The 24,084-nt window shown below is 38.0% G+C and overlaps 1 protein-coding gene across 1 annotated transcript in view; it reads right to left on the bottom strand.

Moving 5' to 3' along the window:
* The window catches only part of HYDIN (HYDIN axonemal central pair apparatus protein), a 417,120-nt gene that overhangs the window by 340,873 nt on the left and 52,163 nt on the right, over positions 1-24,084 (bottom strand). The window contains exon 6 of the mRNA XM_044659361.1: positions 14,254-14,378. Coding sequence (XP_044515296.1) covers positions 14,254-14,378 — 125 coding nt within the window. The remainder of the gene's footprint in view (positions 1-14,253; positions 14,379-24,084) is intronic.

The following is a 24,084-nucleotide window of genomic DNA, read 5'->3' as shown; positions in this document are numbered from 1 at the left end:
CTAATCCAAACACCTTATTTTACAGATGATCAAATGAAGACTTACACAGGATAAGTAGCCTATTCAAAATGACATTGCTAGTAAAAGTAGTAAGGCAAGATTTGAACCCAGAATTTAATTTTCTGCCTCCAAGTCCACCACTCTATCTATTATACTAGTCACCTAGTCCATCTTCACTTTATATATGAGGAAATGGAGCAACCAAACATTAGGTAACTTGCTGAAGATCACCAAAGAAGTAGCAAAACTGAGTTTTGAATCTAGGACTTCCAACTCCAAATACCAGTGGTTTCCCCACTGTACTATTATACAGCCTCCTATTTAAATCAATAATGCATACTAATTTTTAAAAGGACAAAATATAATGAAAGGAATGCCGCAGGAGGTGAAACTTGAACTGACCCTTGAAGGAAACTAAGGATTCTAAAAATATTGAAGTAAGAAGGAAATACACTGGCATGGGGGAATTGCCTGTGCAAATTCACAGAGCCAGGAGAAGATAGGTAATTCTGTGGATAGAGCTCTAAACCTGGAGGTAGGAAGACCCGAGTTCAACTCAGATATTTCCTAGCTATGTGACTCTGAGCAAATCACTGAACCCCGTTTGCTTAGCCCTTGCCCTTCTGTCTTAGAGTTGCTACTAAGATAGAAAGTAAAAGTAAAAAAAAAAAAAAACAAAGTCATGGGGCCAGGAGATAGAAGAGTTTTGCTTTTAGGGAATGCCTAACAGGCCAAGTTGAATAGAATATAGAAGATATTGAGAGAATTAATACAAAACTAAATTGGAAAAATGGATTGGAGCCAAATATTTTCATAGCAAGCTCCAAGTGACAAACATAGATTCTGATTTTAAAATATTAGTTGTTAAGATATGGACTTTTGGTAAAAATATACACTGGAATTCTTTAATCAGGGAATGATAGCTTAGGGTGGGGTTGCCAGCAAGAGAAGAGGAATTTCTTGGCAGCATTTAAACCAAACCACATCAAACAATGATAGTTTTCTGAGGAATGCAAACATGTCATCTGGAACATGGTGAATACTATTTAAGAACCTCATAACAATGAGAATTAGGAAGAAAGTTAGCAGTCTGACGCATGGTTGCTGGACGCACTAAGAAATCAGAGACTTTAATCAAAAGGCCATGGTCAATTTCTACCCTCCGATGAAATTAACCTACATTTCAAAGAATAACAAAATGATGCTTATTTAGTGGAAGAAAAAGTAATGATCACTGTTGCTTGAGACTAGTTTCATGGTTAATAATTCTTAAGAACTCATTACTATTTCTCAATAATGAAAAATCACAGGCTCTGATCATTGATCATTTATAACATGCAATACAGAAGAAAGTACATTCTCTTAGGAATTTCACTTTTCTGTAAAGCAAAATGCCACAATTCTGAGGCACAAAAACTTCTCCTTTGTCTTTTTACCCCAATGGATTATTGTGCATCAGTCAATACAGACTTATCTTTCTTCATATGAGATTTCTATAGGGTTCTCTTTAAGCCTTAAGGAAAATACAAACAACATAGACTCACAACATATGGGAAATGAGATGTCAGAGATGACAAAAAGTAAGGCCAAAATGTTTAAGTTCTTCAAACAATTCATGATTATGGGAACACATTTCATCTCAGAGAAATTCTAGATAGTAAAGTCCAATCAATCAAAAGCCACATTTTCCAAAATGCAAAAGGAATGGTGGGCTATGCCTCTATTCCAAAACAGAAGAACTATGGGATCAAGAGTTTCATTTTGTGTCATTTGCCTTAGAAGACTACATCTCCCAGGGATCCCTGCTACAACTTCTCCTGACACTTCCCACTTTCTTTGTGGGAGATGTCAGAAAAAGTATAAAAGAGAAAGTTTGGCGCCTTTTCCCTCTCAACTCTGGAAACTCTGCTCTCTACCCTGGAGCGCTTTCTGCCCTGAGACCCTGGTCTCTCTCGGGGCCTTTTTCTCTTTCTGTCTACCTCCTAGTTTTTCCTAGACCTTCCCCTTTCTAATTTAAATAAAACCTAGCTATTCTAAACCCTAAAATTGCTCTCCCATCATTTATTGGAGCCCCTGAAGGGTTCTGGTCAATTTCCCCACCAGGGCTGGGGACCGCTACCTTCCTTTCCCTTCCTCTGCCTTCCTCTCTCCTTTCTCCCATTCCTCCTTCCTCTCCTACCTTCCTCTTCCTCACTTTCACCACACAATTTTCTTCATCCCTTTTATGCACCGAAGCAGTGAAATGTCAAAGTATTATTTGATATAGTAGAAAGAATTCTGGTCAAGGGAGCAGAGATCTTCATTCACTCTCTGTATGACCATAGCCTTATCACAAACTTCTTTGGGTCTTAATTTCTTTATCTTTAAAACAGTTTGAACAAGGCAGTTTCTAAAGCCTCAGGAAGCTTTATGGTTCTAGTAATTCTAAAATAATTCTAAACAAGATATAAAAATTACCTCCAAAACAAATATTAATTTTATTTCCTTAAAAATTAAGCCTTAAAAGTCACTGATAAAAGAAATAATATCTGGTGAAAATTGACAAAATTGAGAAAGGAAAGAAATCCAGCAATGGAATCAATTATGTAGAAATAGAATTAAATATTTAGACTTGGCAAGCTAATGGGAAATGTGCAAAGAACCATCTTGCTAAAATAAAAGTATCTGGAGCCCTTTTAGTCTATATTAAATTTAGAAATCCCAGGGGGCAAAGTAATTTAAAATTATGAATGTGACATTCACCTTGCTGTTGTGACATTCTCCTGAATACACTAAATTGTTCAAGAACCTAAGACAGCCAAAAACTCATGTTAGCATTGTTTTAAAGAATTGGTCAGCACCATGGATAGGGGCAAAACAGTGCTATAAGCTTAGTCAGCACTACCACTAAGGACAGTGCCAAGAAAGTTCCAGCTGAGCTGGATTTCACCTCCCTTATGGGCATACAAGGGCATCATGGGGTGGGATATTTAAGAAGGGAAAGCCGTTGGTGATGCTGGTAGATTTAAATAGGTAGGCCAGCAATCTTTGGTGCATTTTAAGTCTTCTGGTTTGTGCAGAGGGTGAAAATATGATCCAGGCGAGCTTTCAGAAATTGGTACACTGCATGGTTTTCCCTGAGGAAAAATTTCTCTGATGTGGCATATATCTTCCCCAATGTATTAGCCAACAGAAAGTTCCAAAAAGGAGAATGTATATGTCCATATGTCTCCTTGGGTGTTTGGTGTCTTGTGCTAATACTTCATGCCATCCCAGAGCATCAATGTGTCAGTATTCTGCAAAGGGCTGAGTTCTCTGATGAGAGACTTTTCAGAGACTGTATCAACCTCATTTCTCATTCAGTGTTTGTTGAGAAACTTTGCCTCACTACCCTAAGTGTATGTTTTAAGAGTCTAAACATGACAACACAGAATGAATATATACTAAGCACTTTCACAGTTCTGGGTTAGATTGGTTTGGTGAGTTCCCAGAGAAATGTCTTAGCAGAAACTATCAAATTCATTGGCATACCCAGGAATGACAATACTACAATAATGCTCAGCATTATGATGGGCAGCATATACTCCATTGCAAAAGGCATAGTTTACTGTCTCCTTTATAGAACAGTCTTATTAAACAAAAAGGCTTTTGGAGCCTTTTTCAGGAGAGTGATATACATACAAGTTTCTTTCAATAAATCATGTCTTAATGACTAGTCGGTTTGTCTGTAGAATCTCTGCCTATGGCTTCTAGCTTGTTGTTTCTAGAAACTGATGTATAAAGAAATAATACAGATTGAAAGTGATTTTGTTATACTCTGAATTGTGGTACATCAATGCAGGCAAAGTTTAAAAGCTGGAAAGCAGGACAGATTCTCTAAGGAATATGTCACATCCCAAGAGCAAGATTCTAGATTCTGCCAATAAATACATGTATGGCTTTGGATATGTCACTTCCCTTCTTTGGGGTATAATTTAATCATCTATAAATGAAGAAATTGGAATGCATGTCTTGGAAGTCCCTTCAAACTCTAAGCCCTAGGACCTTTAAAGTCCATTACAGCTCTAATTTTCTCTTATTCTACTAGTTGGTTTGCAGGCAAATCTCTTCCCTCCATTTGCACAACTCTAAATCATGAAACAAACTAGTGACTGGGACATGGAAAGTGCTCCTGGGTATCTTGAGTTAATGGAAAAATAAACAAATAGATGTTAGAGAGATGAAAGAAATAGGAAAAGATGGAGGGGGGAGGATCACAGACCTAGAGTTAATTCAGAAAAGAAAAAATGAAAAGCAAAGGAAGGAACAATGGCAACAGAGGTTTGACTAGAAGTGATACCACAAGTGAAAAATTCCCAGGAATGAATTTTTGCCATAAGTTTTGAAGACTCCTGTGAGATTATGGGAGCTGGAGACCTCCTCTCCAAGCCAAAACAAAATCAAAGCTATGAAAGCAGCAGGGAGTTAGGAAACTTTTCAAATATAAAACATAAAAGAGACAAAAATGGTGAACACCACAGGGGCTCAGCTAGAGGATTCAACCCTTTCAGCTTTTCCAGTCATACTCCAAAGAGAGCTTTCACATGGTTGGTCACAGACTTGCCAGCTCTTTGATCAATACTACATTGGCACCAGCTGGGGAGACAATTGAATGGCTCAATGCCAAGATATCCATCTCATGCTGACAGGCAAAGCTTGTTTTCCTCCTGGCCAATTTCTTGTTCTTTTTAAAAAATTAAATCCATACTTTCCGTTTTAGAATCAATACTGTGTATTGGTCCCATGGCAGAAGAAGCCCAAGGTAAAGACTAGGCAATGGGGATTAAATGATTTGTCCAGCATCACACAGCTAGGAAGTGTCTGAAGCCATATTTGAGCCCAGAACCTCCCATCTCTAGGTTCTGATTCTTTTTTAAGCAGACTATAGAAAAGAAGCCATGCATATGGTGGAATTAAGTCCAGGGAGGAGAGAAAAGACAAGAGCAGTCATATCTCTTTCCTTGACAGAGAAACCTCACTTCTCTGTCACAATTAGCTGTGATGACCAACTTGTGAAATATGAAGTAGGTGTGACCTTTCTCTGACTCCCAGCATATACCTCTTGGTTAATCAATATTAAACAAGGTATATAAGATCAGGGAAGATGTTTGATAGTTTTACACCTCAGATCAATTGTCATGATTCTTGTGATGTCCAAAATAGACCTTCCTTCCTTTTGCACATGAAACGATGGTGGCCCCTGGAAGTCTCAGATCTATTTCTTGTCCATCCCTCCTATTCGGTCTAAAGCCTTAAATACTTACCCCAGGCTTATTATTTAACGTTTTCTTTCTGACCACATTCCCTCCTTTTACCTAGAATTTCTAGATTCATGGTATTCTGATATCTCTCCCTACTATCTGATCTCCTAGCCATAACCTTCTGTCTCTATAGCATATCACAGCCCACTGGATCTCAGGTCTCTTAACCATATTATCTTCCCAGTCCTCTTTAACCATAGAAGTTCTTTCCTTGTCTGACTTCCTCTTCTAGAAACTACATAGAAATATGCTTCACCCTTTTTTCATATCTGTCTCACTCAAACTACGTTTTCAAGAGATGATCAAAAGGGGACCTGATATGCCTTGATGTTTGGTCAGGGCAGGCAAAGAGAGATTGAGAATGAAAAGCTCTAGTCAGCAATTACATATGAGAGAGTGAAAATATTTTATCCAATTGTCAGAGCAAAAAGAAATTATAAAAAGTTATGTTTCCAAAACAATATGGGAAAGAATATACTCATCTTTGTGTGATTATAAATGCATTCATCCTGCCTATCTCATTGGAAAAAGCATGGATGGGATTTAGATCCAGATAGGCTCTGCTACTACTATGTGACTTTGTATAAGTCATTTCTCCTATCTGAGCCTCTGTTTTTTACTGTAAAGTTGAGAAGTTTTAAAGGTTTCTAAAACTCAAAAGCTATGATCCTATGATCTCTAGATGATTACAACATTTTTGGAGAATTGGAACCACATTTTCCCTAATACCTAGAACACATAATCATTGGCCTAGAGACTACTCACTAAATATTAATAATCGTTATTTTTAAAAAGATAATTATTATTCCACCTAAGAAGAAACAGCTCAAACTGACCACAAAAAAGCTCAAGCAGAAGAGAGTTAGGTTGTGGCATAGATGACATATGTAATAAAATCACAAATTGTGAAAAGAGCAGACTACTACTCCATTGTTTCTTTCACTATTCAAAGCAAAAGACTTTCAGTTGAATCACCATCTGCATGATTCATAAATGTTCCATTAATATTGGAAGGAGTAACAACACCCAGTATTAACTAGGTAAAGGGAAGAGAGGAAGAAAAATAGAAAGGAAAACAACCAATCAGGCAAATTTGAAAGGGAAAGGAGAAAATAACTAATAGTTTAAATGTAGAATAAGATAATGCTGGTAAAAGAAAATCAATGTTTACTAGGAAAACCAAAATTTGAAATGAATACCCAACCTAGTTATCTTATTCCATATCCATAAGGTACCCTCCTCCAATCCAATTTAAGAAGATTTTCCATCAGACACGCAAAGAACAGGAGGATTCGAATTTCTTGCATACCTTCCAAGAGTTAGTCTACCCTTAGCTTCCTACCCTCAAGGTGAATTAAGGGTTATGATGGCCTCTTTGACTAGCAGGCTTAAATGCAAATAGAAACAGGAACCCCATTCATAAGAATCCCTGTAGGCCTCATATTGACTTGGTTTTATAATGTATTTTTGTTTTATTGTGTTTTTATTTATTTTGTTAAATATTTCTCAGTTACATTTTAATCTTGTTCCTGCTCCATTTGGGAGTGTTGCTGGGGAGCTGCATATTTGATGCCTTTTGCAACAATTATTCATCCCTACCACATTCTTCATATATTTATAGGAATCAGATCACTTTATTATTATTTTAAATAAATAAGTTAAGGATCATAAAAATTGTACGACTCACAATGGTATGTAAATTAGGAGGTACCAATTATCTTTTTTTCTCATTACAACCCCCAAAAAGAAACTATCAGAGAAGGTCTATTTATTCATTTTCCCCCAATTTTGCTCAAATCTATCTCATTCTTTTTCATGAGATCTCTTCATCTCCTTCCTCAGGGTGACATCTCACAATTACTCATGCACAAGCATCCCTTCTTACTCCTCTAGACTCACTGAACTATTAGAACTTAGGGAGGAGAGAATAAGTTTCCTGTCTGTAAACTCCCTCTGGGTAGAGTCTATGTCTTAGCTGAACTTTCCATGTCTCCTGTCTGGTCCAACTCCCCTTCTCTGACAAATTGTAGCAAACAAAAATACTTCAAATATCATGATGGACTTTCTGGCAATTCTGCTTAAAACAGTGGACTCACAAGCCTAGTTTCTTCTAGAGCTCATTGCATAATCAATTAATTAGCCCCCAGTTTCATTATTCTTGAGTGAACATCAGAAATGATTGAGTTTACTACAATCATCAGCAACTCCTGTAATACAGAGTAATGTTAATAAACTGCCAATTTTAGAAACTATTTGGATTGATACTGGGAGGTGTTGAGAGGTTGAAACAAATCAGTCATTATCCTGATATTTATTCGTGTTTCTTTTAAGGAATGAAAACAAGGGAAGCTTGAATAGGAAAGAGTCAGGGAGGCCAAGAAATTTGCTATCATATGTGCCACAAATTTAAAAAACACACACACACACAAAGCTTCCTTTTCAACTTCAGGATAGTTTCTAAATATAAAAAGGATGAAAACAGCTCTTTGGGAACTGAGTGGGGAGAAGTGTGTCTTAGATTCTTTATCAATTTTAGCCAAACTGTTTCAGGGAGTGATTAAAAGATGGTAGATATAGTGAAGAATGGATGGAGGTAAGTTGTTCAAGATCTGATTAGAAACAGCAAAATATAGCAAGAATTGAAAGCAGAATAGGGAGTCAAAGATGATTCCAGAGTGACAAATGGAAGGTGTGCAGAGGTCCTAAAGGAAGCAATATGGGCTAATAGAAAGAGTCGTGGGTCTGGAGGTAGGTGAGATTTGTGTGTCGAAGTCTTGGCTCAAATGCTTATTGACTGGGTGACTTCAGAAAAATTCATCTTTCTGAGTCTCTGTTTCCTCAGCTGTAAAATGGAATAATAATAGTACATTACTTATCTTACTGAATTGTTGTGAGAAAAATATTCTATAAGTCTCAAAGTATCAGCTATTACTATTATTAGATTGTCAACTCCATGAGGTTCATGTCTTATCTATATCCTCTTTATCTCCCCTTGGACTTAGCATGTGATTTTGCCTACCATAGTAGACAAAAATCTTCTTTGAACAGTAGAATGACAAGAAAAGTGAAGGTTGCTCTGAGCAAAACAGAAGGAGAATGTTTGGGGAAAACAAAGATTTTGGTTAGTGCATCCCTCATGAAATTTTATCTCCAATATCACCAACAAATCTTCCCCAAACTTGATCATGGTGGATACATTATTTTTTAAACCACTATAATTTATTCCCTTTTGGGGCAACATTTCATTTCTTAAATCAATTAGGCACGGTGATCTCCAAAAAGAATTTAAAGTGTTAAACGTACCAAGGGAGAAGCTGACTAAATAGCATAGAAATATATCTTTAACGTAACTTCATTTTGAAAGTTTTAGCAACACCAGTTGCCTTTTTAAAACACTTAGGTGGTTCTTTGGAGTCTGTTTACAGACTCTCAGGGCTCCCAGGAAACTCTTGGATTTGGTAAGTGGCAGATCCCACCTGCACTGGCAGAGGGAACCTCCCTATCTGGAGCTCCCTAGACCACAAGTGACAAGTCCTTTTCTCTCTCTCTTACTCCCTCCCAAGGAGTACTTTTTATACCTCTAGTCATGGAATACAACTAATGCGTGAGCCAATAAGATTAAAGAAACCAATTTTAATGCTTTAATACTTACAAAGCAAAAATAACTTTTAATAGGATTATATCAGGACTATAAGCAGGAAGGCTTATTCCCATGACTCATTGAATTTGTTGATGTCCAAGCTACAAGCCCACTCCATTTAAAACCCAGGGCTCCCCCTAGCCAAGGCCAGCAATAGCTCACTCCTGGACTACTGAAAACAGCCAGTCTCCCAATGGGTTTCCAGACCCCACCCCCTCCACCCCTGATCCTCTCCAGGAGACCTATGAACTTCTGCCCAACTCATATTCCTAAAATGCCATTTTAATTCTATCCCTTCTCAAAACTCAGTCCAGCTATTTAAAAGACACTTCTTAGATCTGCAGAGCACTAACCAAGGCAGGGGGAAAGGCAATTTCTTAGACAAGAAAGAGGCTCCGTCCTCATGAAGCTTACTATTGAGTAAAGATCTGACACCAACCCAGAAAACTATAAGACTCCCAGGGTCATGGGATGCCTTTGAGGAACACAAAACAGGTCATGAGAATTACAGAATCCTAAAGCTATAAAGGAAGGGTCTTTCAGGGTTATCTGGTCTAACTTTTATCTGAACACGAATCAGTTCTAATAACAACAATAATAATAATTGATAATAATATTTATTAATTCTTTATTAGAAATGGTTCTACTTGTATAATTATGTATTATGGTCTCACATCTAACTACTTTCCTACAGCTAGTCCAGCCCACAATAACATCTTCCATTCCTCAACTCCCATTCCAGTTACTTAGCACTTAAATATTTTATTTCATTTTTATTTATTCATTTTTGTCTCAGAAAAAAAAATTATAAACTTGTAGTCAGAGGTCAAGTCTCATGCCTTTTTTGTTGTTTCCTCTATGGCACAAATCTGGGCACATAATGGGCATTTTATTGATACTTATAAAAAGATTATTTAATTGTTGGGTCTTTAATTAAGTCTACATAGCAATTTAAAGTGTGTGGCCCTGTGCTTTACACACAATGGCTCCGTGGTGCCTCACAACCCTCATAAGCAGGCACTTCTCTCCCATTTTACAGACTGGGAAGCTGAGGCTCAGGTCAGGTGACTTGCTCATGGCAGCATAGCTAGCAAATATTAGAGGTAGGGTGTGAACATGGGTTTTCTTGTCTTCAAGTTCTGTGCTCTAACCACTAAAATATGTTGCCTTTATGCACTAAAAATTTCTGAGTATCAAATTGGTTCATTAACTATGTGGAAAGAACACCTCGGTCTTTATGGCCTGTTCAATGAACAAACTACTCAAAGATAGAGTTCTAAGTGGGGTCAGGGTGTGTTAGGAGGATGGATTGTATTCTGTATATTTAGCCATAGACTGAACTGAAATCTATGGATTCATTCTGAGGGGTCCTGCACTTGGCATTTTTCAAACAAATAATTTTGATAAAAGTAGTATTTTTTATATAAAAGACAGAGAAAACTCCCTTAGTCCACTGACATAAACAAAACCTATCATGGAAAATTGTGAGGGGGGAGAGTTTCTATTTTCTTTAGGGAGAGAGTGGAAATGACACATAAAAGACATCCTTCTGTTGTTTCTATTCAGAATTTCAAATGAAGAACTAATCCATGTAAACTGGTGATAAACACTGCAAATGTTTAAGCTTTGAGAATTCAATCTATTTCATAAAATTCTACTGCTTAGAAACAAAGGAAATGAGACTGAAATGGAAATCTTTTTTATTCACTTGGACAGGGCAGCATTTGTTTCCATTCTTCAGAGACTCACGATTTCCTCAGTGTGGATGGTCCCTTCACAAACACAATCCCCCAATGCCCAGATTGGCAGATTGATCCACATGAATTGCTTGGACTAAAGGAAATTCATTTCCTGGGAGATGGCCTTTTTTTAACTTTTACCTTCCATCTTAGAATCAATACTGTATATTGGTTCCAAGGCATAAGAGTGGTAACAGTTAGGCAAAGAGGTCTTAGTGACTTGCCCAAGGTCACACAGCTAGGAAGGGTCTGAGACCAGATTTGAACCAATGACCTCCCATATCTCCAGGCATGACTCTCTATTCACTGAGCTACTTAGCTGCTGCTGAGACAACCTTCTGATGATGAAGCTCTGATCTTGATGAGGCTGGTAAAAAGATTGTTGGCATAGAACTGGAAGAGTCCTCAGAGACCCTCTCATTTTACAAATGGGGAAACTGAGGATTCAAGAAGGTTAAGTGGCTTGAAATAGATGACACGGATTGGGAGGAAAAAAATCTGATGTTCCACAGTCATAGCTTATAAGAGCCCAAAATCACCACCACACCATGAAGCTAGGTTCTCATGGAGTGATTGGTCATGGCAGTGAATGGAAGAGGACCATGGAATAAAAGGACGAATGGAGGGTTGTTCAGAACAGCTCCTCCAAGAACAGTGGAAGGATAAATACTGTCATGGAAATATTCTGAGGTGGGGAAAAAGGCAGGTGAAGGAGCTTAAATAATCAACCCTAACATACCACTTAAGGTCTACCAAGATCTTTACATGGGGCAGCATATTAGGTACCACAGTAAATAGAACATCAAGTCTGGATATAGGAAGTCCTGGGTTCAAATATGGCTTCAGACACTTCTTATCTGTATGACCCTATTGCTTAGCCTTTCTTCTGGCTTGGTACCACTACTTAGATCAATTCTAAGATAGAAGATAAGGTTGAAATTAAAAAAATTAAGCCTTACATGCATTATCCTCTGTGATCAGCTAGGAAATGAAGCAAGACTTAGGAATCAGAAGACCTGATCTTACTTCAGATGCTGTCTAAGCTGTTTGACCTAAGAAAAGTCATTAACCTCTAAGTGCCTAACTTTCCTAACCTGTGAAATGCAAATGACAATAATATCAACCTCTAGGGGCATTTAAAGATCAAATGAGTTAGCATAAAATAATTCACAAACTTTATAGTACACTATAAATGCTAGCTATTATTATCATCTTCATAATGATGATTATGATCATCAAGCCTATAAGGTAGGCAGGTCAGATATTATTATGCCATTTTATAGGTGAGGAAACTGGGGTGCATAATGTTGAAGTGATTTCTTAAGGTCATACAACGAATAATTGGCAGAGATGTGATCTGAAAACAAGTTTATCTTTTTTTTTCTTTCCAAATCTAATATTGTTAAGGTTGGAGATGAGGTCATTTGGCAAAAGTGAGCAAAAGGAAGAAAAATTGGGAACCTGAGAATGGAGAAAGTCTGAAACATCCAAGGAACCAACAAAAGATAAACAAATGAATGAGGGAAAATTAGAATTCGTTAAGGTCCATTTGAAATGCAATAGTAGAAATTGGCAGTGGATCCAAGTTAGCAGGAGGTAGCTGACCTTAGTCAGCAAAGTTCTGCAACCTGAGAACAGGAGAAAAGAAAGCAGAAACAGGAGATGGCTGACTGAAATGACCAGTGGTCATTTGGGCATGGGACTCAAGGGTGTTGGTGAGAGCCTAGAATACAAACTGGACAAGGGCTTCTGGGTTCAAAAAAGGTAAAAACTAAGTAAGTACCTCCCATTTCTATAGGCTTTCAGTCTTACAAATCAATTTACATCTTTACTCATTCAATGCTTATGAGAACCCTGTGTTACAGATGAGGAAACTGAGGCTGAAAGAGGTTAAATGAGTTACCCAGGGTCACATAACTGCTTAAGTGTCCGAGGCAGTATTTGAACTCAGGTGTTGCTGTCTTCAAATCCAATGCTTTCTCCACTATGCCACTTGGCTGCTCCTGATTGTATAAGTGATCCTCCTCACAAAGTCTCCACTGAAGCCAACTGGCCTCTTTGCTATTCCTTATATCCAACATACCATGTCCTGCCTCCATGCCTTTCCATGGATTGTTCTCCATTAGCCGGACTATACTCTCCCCATCACTCCGACTGACTCCTGATTGTCGAGCTCTTCTACCCCCCTTAAAGGTTTAGTCCAAGTGCCACCCCTCTTCGGAAGATCTTAACTGCTTGAATACATGGGCTGTTGGGGATATTATTGGGAATGTAGACACTAAATGATAACTCTAGTCCAACTATCAGTTATACGGAATTAGGTCTTGATCAATGATACTGTAAAACCCAGTGGAATTGTGCGTAGGCTAAGGGGACTAGTGGGGATTGGGGGAAAGGGAAAGAACATGAAATTTGTAACTAGCAGAAAATATTCTAAATTAAAAAAAATAGTTGGTGCCATGTCACTCCCCAAACCTGAAGGTGTCCATATGAATGGATAGGAGCATATTTCTTTGTCTTGTCTGTTTCTTATTCCTTTCCTGTTTGTCATGCACATGAGGAGCATCCCCAAACCACTTTGTATATATATTTTTTTCATTTATTTTTTATTTTATTTTATTTTTTTAACCCTTGTACTTCGGTGTATTGTCTCATAGGTGGAAGATTGGTAAGGGTGGGCAATGGGGGTCAAGTGACTTGCCCAGGGTCACACAGCTAGGAAGTGGCTGAGGCCGGGTTTGAACCTAGGACCTCCTGTCTCTAGGCCTGACTCTCACTCCACTGAGCTACCCAGCTGCCCCCTTGTATATATTTTTTGCATATACTCTATTTACTTAGCTATGAGCATGTTCTCTCCTCCAAGTAGAATGGAAGCCCCTGGGTTCAAATCTGGCCTCAGACACTTATTAGCTGTGTGACCCTGGGCAAATCACACTTGCAAACACCTTGTTTGCCTCAGTTTTCTCATCTGTAAAATGAACTAGAGAAGGAAATGGCAAACCACTCCAATACTTCTGCCCCGCAAACCCTAAATCAGGTGGTGAAGAGTTGGGTTATCCTACAATTATCTGTGTATATTCACAAACTTTTTAACAATTAGACCTGGCCAAAAATAAGTTAAACTACCCTCATAGTCAATGAGTTTCCTCATCACTGGAGATATTTAAGCAGAAGCTAGAATGGATGTGACAGAGGGGCTGGACGAAATGACGTCTATAGTCCCTTCCAACTCTGCCACCATTCTGTGGTTCTAGGTCGTGTTTATGCCTAAATGAACAACACAAAACCCAGTGCTGCCACTTACCTGTCATATCCCTCAATCTCTTTGATCCTAAGTTCTTGCCTTTGAAAAATGAGAATATACTTCAAACTGCTCCGCTAAGAGCATCAATGAGAATAAAGTGTTTTGTCCACCTTAACAATAAACATAAAAGTCTTATTCTTCTTATAGATAGCACTCAGTCAGGATCATCATCTTTGTGACTCTACAACTCTTTGCCCCAAAATACAATCCATTCCCTGTTGTCCCTTTCTCATGCCCCTACCCACCTGTGTCCACATACAGAATGGTTATTTGACAGAAGACAATGCCTACCTGTGTCATAGTTCACTATCAGTTTTGCACTGTGGTCTCCTATGGTTAGGGGCTCAAAATCCACACACAGCTGCACGGTGTCCCCCACGTTAACAGTCCCAACAGATGGCTCTGCAGAAAAAGAACTGAAATCCAAAAGGAAATACTCATTAGATTCCATTCTGTCCTGATAGGGAAGGAAGGCAAACACAATCTGAGCTCTAACTCAAGGAAAGGTCACTTGCCGTGACCAGTCAGCCAATTGACAGCCAGGTTCACTTTCCTCCGGGTCATGCAAAATGCTTATTTTAATGCTAATTTCAAGTCGTGGCCCTAGAACCAGAAATAGAAGGGGATGCAGTGATTCATTTTTCCTGCTAGACACTCCTAACTTTTCCTACTAGATAGAAAGTCCATCCATTGAAGGATTTAATTCTTTTCATGATACATATAGCCCAGGCCAGCACTTTTTCATGTTAGGAGCATCTCTCTCGGATGATCTCTTGGTGTTCCTGCATGTAACTATTTTGTCCATAGTATATTGGATCTGGAGGGCAGTGAGGTGACACAGTGGAGAGAGTGCTGGGCCCAGACTCAGAAAGACTCATCTTCCTCAGTTCAAATCCAGCCTCACACACTTTCTCATGGTGTGACCCTGGGCAAGTCCTGTAACCCTATTTGCCTCAGTTCCTCATCTATGAAATGAGCTGGAAAAGGAAATGTCAAACTGCTCCAGTATCTTTGCCAAGAAAATCCCAAATAGGGTCAAGGAAAGTTGGATGGAATTGAAAACAACTAATTAACAACAAAAATATTGCCTCCCAGGGGGTAGATGGGTGGCTCAGTGGATTGAGAGCCAGGCCTAGAGACAGGAGGTCCTAGGTTTAAATCTGACCTCAGATACTTCCAAACTGTGTGATCCTAGGCAAGTCACTTAACCCTATTTACCAAGCCCTTACCACTAGTCTGCCTTGGAGCCAATACACAGTATAATTTTAAGACAGAAGAGAAGGGTACTATTGATTTATTGACTTTAAAGTGTTGGTTGTTAAAGAAATGATAAATAACACTCTATAGATTGTTAAATATAGTCATATATCTAAGCTGCTTCTAATTATATGACTCTTCTAGAGAAGTTCTTAAGCTTTTTAGTTCTCAAACCTTTCTCAAAGTAAAATATTTAATTTTAGAAAACCTGAAGTTCCTAGAATAGAATGTGTAATATACAGGATTGGAGCTGCTAACGGGCACTCAACAACTGTTCATTATTGTTCACCCTTCTGTGGAGTTGTAGAGATGGGAACAGGATCATCCCTCTTCTCCTCTCCTTTATTCACTTTGACTCCACATTTCCTTTTTCCAGTTTCAGAAGGTTCAGCAATGAATCCCTAGGAGCTGTTCCTTCTCTCCCCTATGCACAAACTCACAGAACCCATTATCAGAATGGACTTCATCTCCATCAGCCAAAGGTATCTTACCACCTTCCCTGACACTGCACACTTACTGCTCTACACACCATCTCCTACCCCCCACCTTCCTTTCCATCTCCTATTCTGGGAACCATAATTCAATCAATACTACCAACAGAAAGGGCTTAACAATCAACTACCCTATACCTCCCCTGAGAGTCCCTTTAACAACAGGTCAAAATTCTCTTTCCTGGTCATTACTCATCTAAATGTGTTTTCTCCCCCATTGGAATGTTTTTATTTTATTTATATTATTCATTTCTTTGAGGCCAGACTGTCTTACTCTTGTATTTGTATACCCAGTACCTAACTGCATATTCTGTACTAGATGTATGTTTTCTTTTCTTCTTTTCCTTCCTTCTTTTCTTTATTTCTTCTTCCTTCCTTCTTTCTCTTCCTTCTTCCCTTTCTTCTTTCCTTGCTTTTTTCTTCCTTCCTTCTTTCCTTGCTTCACTTCCTTTGCATTCAAGGATAAGGAGGTTATTGATGGTGAGTGTATTTGCACGAAGCCTTTTCAGTGGTTAAAAAGACCTTGAATTCAAAGAAATCAAGTCTTCCTGTAATCCAGGCAAGTCGAGAGGTGTGCCAGGGAAAGTAATCTATCACCAGCGGCAGGAACAATAAATCTCTCCATACGTGTGGCGGGGACAGAATCGCTCCTTTTTAAATGAGGTTAAAAGGAAAACCTCTTTGCAAGTACAGAAAACACAATCTGCAATTTTGGAGGGCAGATGGTGCTGGTGTATGTGCGTATGCGTGTATGTGGTAACTGAAGGGTGAAGGAATTCCTATTTTGTTTACAATCATGCCTCATGTTCGAGTTTATAAAATGTCTTAGCAGTTTGGTTAAAAATCAATATAGTGCTATCATAAAATGTCTGAAGATAAATATTAGGAGGATCTGGACAAGCACTCGTGCCGAACTTTAAATTGGGGCACAGAGTGTGGAGGAGAGGAAGATGGGGTTATGCAGTTTTTTAGGCTCTGAAGTCCATAGCAGGACCAATAATTCATTTCTTTGTAATTAATGTCTACCCTGGATACAACTGCAAGGCACAAAGCCAAAAACCAAGTTCAAGTGTGTGCCTCATGATTGTTAAAATCCTGAAGTCCCTGAAGAATTCATTATTATAAAAAAGCCCTTGAAATCCCAAATGAGGAAAATTAGAATACCTATAAAATGGGTAGCTGATTAGATGATTCTAAATATGGATTTTCACAAGGTAACTAAAACAAAAAGAGTATATGCTGTAATTATCTGTCTTAGAATCCTAGGATTTAGGGCCAGAAGGGCACTTGGAGATCATCCAGTACAAGCTCCTCATTTAACAAGGAGGAAATAAAGTCCCAGACAGAGCTTATAGGAGACTAGCATTACATACTCTATTTTCATTGATACTAACAGTGTCTTGGTAGGATTGAAAAAGAAGCAAGTTCCACTTAATGGTCACAGTATCATCCCTCCCAACCTCTAAATTCATATAACACCGTGTTCTGCAAACAAATGCCTTTTCCATGTAATGTTCTCTATTAGAACTATTGATATTTTTCTAACATCCTCTCCTAGACTTTAAGCTCCACGAAGGCAGGCAGTATGTCTTGTCTCTGCTTTGTCTTTCCCCTAGCATGGAGCATCGTATCTAGTCCTGCTCATGTTTATTAGGGGGGATGGCTGTAATTGGGAAGGGAGTGTGTAAACTTGTGATTCCATTAGTGAGGGGAGCTCTTTGGACAAATGGAAATTGTCTACCAACACATAGCCAAATGGATCTGCTTCTTCCATTCTTTTTTTCTTTTCCTTCCTTCCTTTCCTTTCCTCCCTTTCCTTCCTTTCCTTCCTTCCTTCCTTCCCTCCCTTCCTTCTTTCCTTTCCTTCCTTCCTTCCTTTCTTCCTTCCTTCCTTCCTTCCTTTCTTTCTCTCTCTCTTTCTCTCTCTCTCTCTCTCTCTCTTTCTCTCTCTTTCTTTCTTTCTTTCTTTCTTTCTTTCTTTCTTTCTTTCTTCCTTTCTTCCTTTCTTCCTTTCTTCCTTTCTTCCTTTCTTCCTTTCTTCCTTTCTTCCTTTCTTTCTCTTTCTCCTTCCATCTTAGAATAAATGTTGTGTATTGCTTCCAAGGCAGAAGAGCAGTACAGGCTAGGCAATGGGGGTTAGGCGACTTGCCCAGAGTCACATAGCAAGGGAGTATTTGAAGCCAGATTTAAACCCAGAACCTCCAGGCTCTGAGCCTAACTCTCAATCTATGAGTCATCTAGCTGATTTCCACTTCTATTCTTAACAAGTCACCCAGGACATTAAAAAGTTAAGACACACAATTAATATGTATCAAAAGCAGAATTACAATTCAAATCTCCTTGACTCCAAGACCAGAATTATATCAATTATACATAACAGTGACTTAGTTATATGTTATTGAATAATAAAGCTGAAACCTATAGAGTCAATATAATTTATAATCTCGGAGAAGAATTAGAAACAGGGACCCGGTTGTCTGACTTTTGGTCCAGTATTTCATTGCTTTTTTCTAATGTTCCTCCCCATTTCCTAATATTCTTCTTCACATACTATGATTTCATCTTCTTTTCAAGGATTTCTTATTCTGCATAGGACATTAGTGCAGCCAAATGGATAAAGTCATTTAAAATGAAAGCTAAGCTAATTTTCTAAGGAGAGCAAAACCATGGTGCTTCAGCGACGGTTGTCAGGAGTCCAGATTCCACACAGCAAGATTTCCTTTCTTTCAGTTATTAAACATAGATTGCACACAATACCTAAAGTTGTAGGTGGGGGGGGGGGGAATTCTTCTTGGACTATCCTATTTAGGGATGCCTCAGCTCAGACTTTAATTGCATAAAGAGGGTTAAGTCGTGGTGACTTAAGCAGCATCCATAATAAATTTTCTCCACAATATAAAAATCAGACAAGTTAATAAATGTTAAATATCTGATATTGCTCTTGTAGACTTAAAAGCTTTTGTTCCTCAAAAGTAAACAACTGGCTGTCTACCAAGAAGGTTTAGGCTAGATATTATGTTCCAGTAACAGCAGGTGCCTTATCAGGTATAAAATTCAGTTATAACACTTTAATTCAATGCAACAAACAGTTATTAAATGCTTACTGTCTTTGAAGAATTGATGCATCATGACAACACATTTTATCTAGTCAATGACATTCCCCAAAACAATTCAGCACAACTTCATCTAGCACAACTGTCACCAGTGAAATAATGATGAAAATTGTTAACATTTATATAGCACTTTAAGGTTTTCAACGTATTTGACAAATATTATCCCATTTGATAGTCACGATAAACCCTGGAAGGTAGGTGATATTACTATCCCCATTTTACAGATGAGGAAACTGAGGCACAGAGAAGTTAAGTCGATTGTCCAGGGTCACACAACTAGTAAGTGGTAGAGGCTGCATTTGAATTCAGGTCTTCCTTACTCTGGGTCCAATGCTTCAACTACAATGACACCTAGCTGCCTCTAAAATGTTTCTGATTTTAGTATTTTAACAATTACTGACACAGGGCATTGACAATATGTATTCTTGACAATAGGGATCTATATTGAGAAGTGAAAGTTAATCTAACATTTGTGGATTCATTCATATTACAATGATTTCAGCAGCTAACCAGGCACCTTCCTGCTCTGCCATCCTTGATCATTGGACCTTCATGCTAACTAAACAGATGTCTTTAGTGTATGCAAAGCCAATAGCCACAGAAGATCCCAAGTTCCTGACACTTTCCCCAGTGCAGAGGAGGGAGGAGCTTTAAAAAAGAGACAGGGCTGGCCAAGATGGCAGAGAAGGTACCAGATTTGCCTGATCTCTACCAAATTATCCTCTAAACATCTGGAAACAAATTTTGGCATTAAGGAACCCACAACAAGATGGGGTAAAATAATTTTTCAGCCCAAAACAACTTAGAAGGTCAGCATGAAAGATTTATTGCAGCAGGGTGGAAATGAATCACGTAGTAGTATGCCAAGGCAGGTCCTAACATGGCACACCAAGTTTAGGGGGTGGCTTAATCAGCAGCAAAGGCTTTCAGAGTTCTCAGCCACAGATGGTAAAGGGAGTCAGACAACTGCTCCGAAGGAGATTACAGGGGTCCTTTTGCTGGCTCTGGGTGAAAGACTCTTCTTTTTCTTTTGCATTTAGAAAAATTTATTTTTTAGAATATTTTCCCACATTTACATTATTCATTTTCTTTCCCTCCCCTCTTCCTTCTCCACTCCCAGAGCCAACAAGCAATTCCACTGGGTTGTACAAATGTACTTGATACCTATTTCCATATGTTCATTTGTCAACATGGAATCTAGAGACCCCAAACTTGTATCCTAGTGAGATCTTCTGAACCCCAAGTTTTAGGAATAGCTTATAGGTTGGAGATCCCCAAAGCTTGTAATCTGTTCCCTGTTCCCATGAGAATTCACTCTGAAGGGAATCTCAGACTAGCAGTTGCAGACTGAATAATGGACCCCAGGGTAAAAGCTAAATGATTCTTTTGCCTTAGAAGCTTCTCCCATTGTACCACATCCCCTTTCCTTCAGCTTATGAGACTGATGCGCTGCCTACTGAGCTAAAGAGTCATTTAACTTTTACCCTAGGGTCCATTATTCAGTCTGCAACTGCTAGTCTGAGATTCCCTTTAGGGTAGATTCTCACAGGAACAGGGAACAGATTACAAGCTTTGGGGGTCTCCAACCTACAAGCTATTCCTAAAACTTGGGGTTCATTAGATCTCCCTAGGCCACAAGTTTGGGGTCTCTAGATTCCATGTTGACACATTTTTGCTATAAAGTGATTTTCTTAAAAGCCTAGACCCTGAATCACATTGGGTGAAAGACTCTTGTTGCATTTCCCATACACAGAACCAGATAACAATCTAGGGATATGGTCTCAGAATGAGGATGAGCATTAGTATACACCAGCTCTTGTAGCCGCAGAAGTACAGGAGTCCCTAGTCATAGTTCCAAGGTGGAAAAGAGTGCTTGTGGCTACTAACAGACCAGAGCATAAGTCAGGAAAATATTAAACACAGCTCAGTTTTCCTTACATCATGCCACTTTGGAAGAACTGAAAGTAGATAGATCCTCAGAGCCAGCTCTGAAGGCAGAGACACAAAGAATTTGAAGTATGAGAGACTGCCCCCTTCACCACAGGAATGGAACCCACCCATGACAGTCTTTTAAAAGTTAAAAGTGAAGAAAAAGAGTAGGAAATGAGCAAACAGCAAAAAAAAAGAAATTCAAGATAGAAAGTTATTTTGGTGACAGGAAAAACCAAAACACAAACTCAGAAAAAAGACAACAAAATCAATATTGCTACATCCAAAACCTCCAAGAAAAATAGGAATTGGTCTTAAGTCCAAAAAGAATTAATGAAGGAGCTCAAAAAGATTTTTAAAATCAAATAAGAAAGATGGAAGAAAAACTGAGGAAAGAAAAGAGGGTGATGCAGGAAAATCATGAAAAAAAGAGTCAATAGCTTGTTAAAGAAGGAACAAAAATGCTGAAGAAAATAATACCTTAAAAAACAGAATAAGCCAATTGATCAATGAAACACAAAAATCTGTTGAAGAGAACTCAATAGAAAGCAAAATTCACCAAATGGGAAAAGATGTGCAAAAAAATCACTAAAGAGAAAAATGTTTTAAAAAGCAGAATTGGCCACATGGAAAAAGAGACACAAAAATTCACTGAAGAAAAATTAGAATTGGGCAAATGGAAGCTAAAGATAACTTGAGACATCAAAAAACAATAAAAGAAAGTCAAAAGAATGAAATAATAGAAGAAAATGTGAAATATTTAATTGGAAAAACAATGGACCTAGAAAATAGATTGAGGAGAGATAACAAACATTTTTAAACTATCAGAAAGTCATGTTTAAAAGAAAATAAGAGCCTAGAATTTATCTTTTAATAATCAAGGAAAACTGCCCTGATATTCTAGAGCCAGAAAGTAAAATAGAAATTGAAAGAATACATCTATCATTCCCTGAAAGAGATTTCAAGAAACATTCCCGATGAAAAGTGAGCTGAACAGAAAATGTGGCTTTTAGCTATAAGACTCAAGAGCATAAAAAGGTAATAGGAAAAACATTATCATAAGGTAGTTTCTAGTTTCAGACACCTGCTATGTGACTCTAGGCAAGTAACTTAGCTTTAGCTTTTATCTGCCTCAGTTTCCTCATACTTTAAAGTGGATAATAACAGCACTTATCTCCCAGTTGTTTTGATGATAAAATGAGATAATATCTGTAAAAGTGTTCACAAATCTTAAAATGCCACTTAAATGTTAGCTATTATTATTAGTCATTCAAAGAAGGACTTTCATCATTCTTCAGTTCAATATTTTGCAAGTCAGACCTGAGGTCCTCTGAAGAATAGCTGGCCCAAGTGTTCTGTAATCCTCTAGTCAATTGCTGCCCTTCCACAAGACCTGCCTTTGATTTTCTTCTTTAATAAAAGCTTGTTGAGCTAAACAAATTAAGATGAGAAGGGATTTTAGTTTAGTTTTAATATTTCTAAGTGATCAGATAAGCCAAAGGTGGGGGGTTTTCTTTTACTTTAGCAAATGTAAACTTCTTTTAAAACTTGAGTGGATCTATCTTCTCCAGAATTTCAGACTGTGTTTTCCCTTGAACAACACTCCTGACTTATTAACCAGATTCTTAATCTTTTGCCTTAGAGTTTTAGCTTCTAACATTTCTTTTTAATCTTCTTTATTTCATATCTCCCCATGTAACTTAATTTTATCAGTAATTGCTGTTCTGGTGTCAGAAATGGAGAAATAGTAAACACCTTTTTACACACACACACACACACACACACACACACACACACACACTTTACTACTGTCAACAGGTTTCCTCTGAAAAGATTAAAATTGATGATGTATCATTTATTGATCCTATTAACAATTAATTGATTTTGTCTTACAAATGCTTAACTTGTGATTTTTTTGTCTCTGAACATGGTTCAGAATTTACCTGTCTGTAATGAGTTAAGTTTAAAAATCTGGGTCTTCTGCTAATCACTGAATTCAAGGAATTTTGCTAACGTTGGGGAATTCATGTAAACACAAGGGAGCTGGATCTGATATCTTTACTCCACAAAGTAAAGTCTAGTTTCAAGGAAGTCTGGTTTGCAGGCTGCTGTCTTACACCCAGACTCAAAGACTGCTTCTTAATCTTGTGAAAGAAAAAAGGGACCAGCCATTGCTAGCCCCCATTACTAAACTTCCAACCAATTATGTTGTTCCCTGAGCCTTACTCAGTTTTGTAACCAATCATGTAACTCACTCTCATGATGTCATCTTCCCTGTTCTGTATACCCCTCCTCAAATCTATAAAAGTGGAACTGTCCATTTGCTCAGAATCTTTGGCATAAATGGAGGTAAACCACTTGACCCACTTGTTGACAGGCAGCATACCCATGAGAATAAACATTCTCTTACACAGAGAATTGCCTCAGTTTACCCTTTTGTTAAATATAAAATGCAACACCTCCAATTCATTTGTGGTTACCTCATTAAGACCATGTCTCAATTTTCACCACTATTCATTCACTGGTATCTAAAGAACATGTAGATAATCTAGTATAATCCTTCCTTGTAGACAAAGAAATTGAAGTCCAGGGTGGCTCCTTGATCCACACAAGAGCACAGAACTAAAAAATGTCAAAACCAGGGCTCAAATGTAAGTCTTCTCAATAATAGTCATTATTAAGTCAATTTGCGAATGACAGAAAGAACAAGAAAATGTAAGTATTGTGTCACTTTCAAAGATCTTTGAAAAACTATGGAGAATGGGAGAGGTTGTCACTGGACTAGAAAGAGGTAAATGTTGTCCCAGTTTCCAAAAATGGGAACAGAGTCTGCAAACTTTAAGCCAGCAAGCTTGACATTTATTTCTGGCAAATTTTTAAATGTAAAATCTAGTCACATTAAAGGAGTGGTGAATGAACACCTAGAAAAATAAAGCAGAGATAACAAAAGAACCACCACGATTCCATCAAGTACGAGCGTTGCCAGACTAACCTCATTTATTTTTAGGAGAATTTTAGGTAGATCACATGAGTGCTATAGATAGAGTTTACCTCAATTTTAATAAAGAATTTAACAGAACTACTGATGCTAGTCATTTTAATAATATTTTATTCTCCCCAATTACATGTAAAAGCAGTACTTAACATTAAAAAATTTTTAGTTCTACATTTTCTCTCTCCTTCCTACACATTGCAGTCATGTAAAACATTTCTCCATATTAGTCATTTTGTGGAAGAAAAAGAAGGGGGGAGAGAGAGAGAAGAGAAGAGAAGAGAAGAGAAGAGAAGAGAAGAGAAGAGAAGAGAAGAGAAGAGAAGAGAAGAGAAGAGAA

Source organism: Gracilinanus agilis, chromosome 2 (assembly GCF_016433145.1).
Source record: "Gracilinanus agilis isolate LMUSP501 chromosome 2, AgileGrace, whole genome shotgun sequence".
Taxonomy (NCBI): domain Eukaryota; kingdom Metazoa; phylum Chordata; class Mammalia; order Didelphimorphia; family Didelphidae; genus Gracilinanus; species Gracilinanus agilis.
This window is presented reverse-complemented; position numbering and strand designations above follow the sequence as displayed.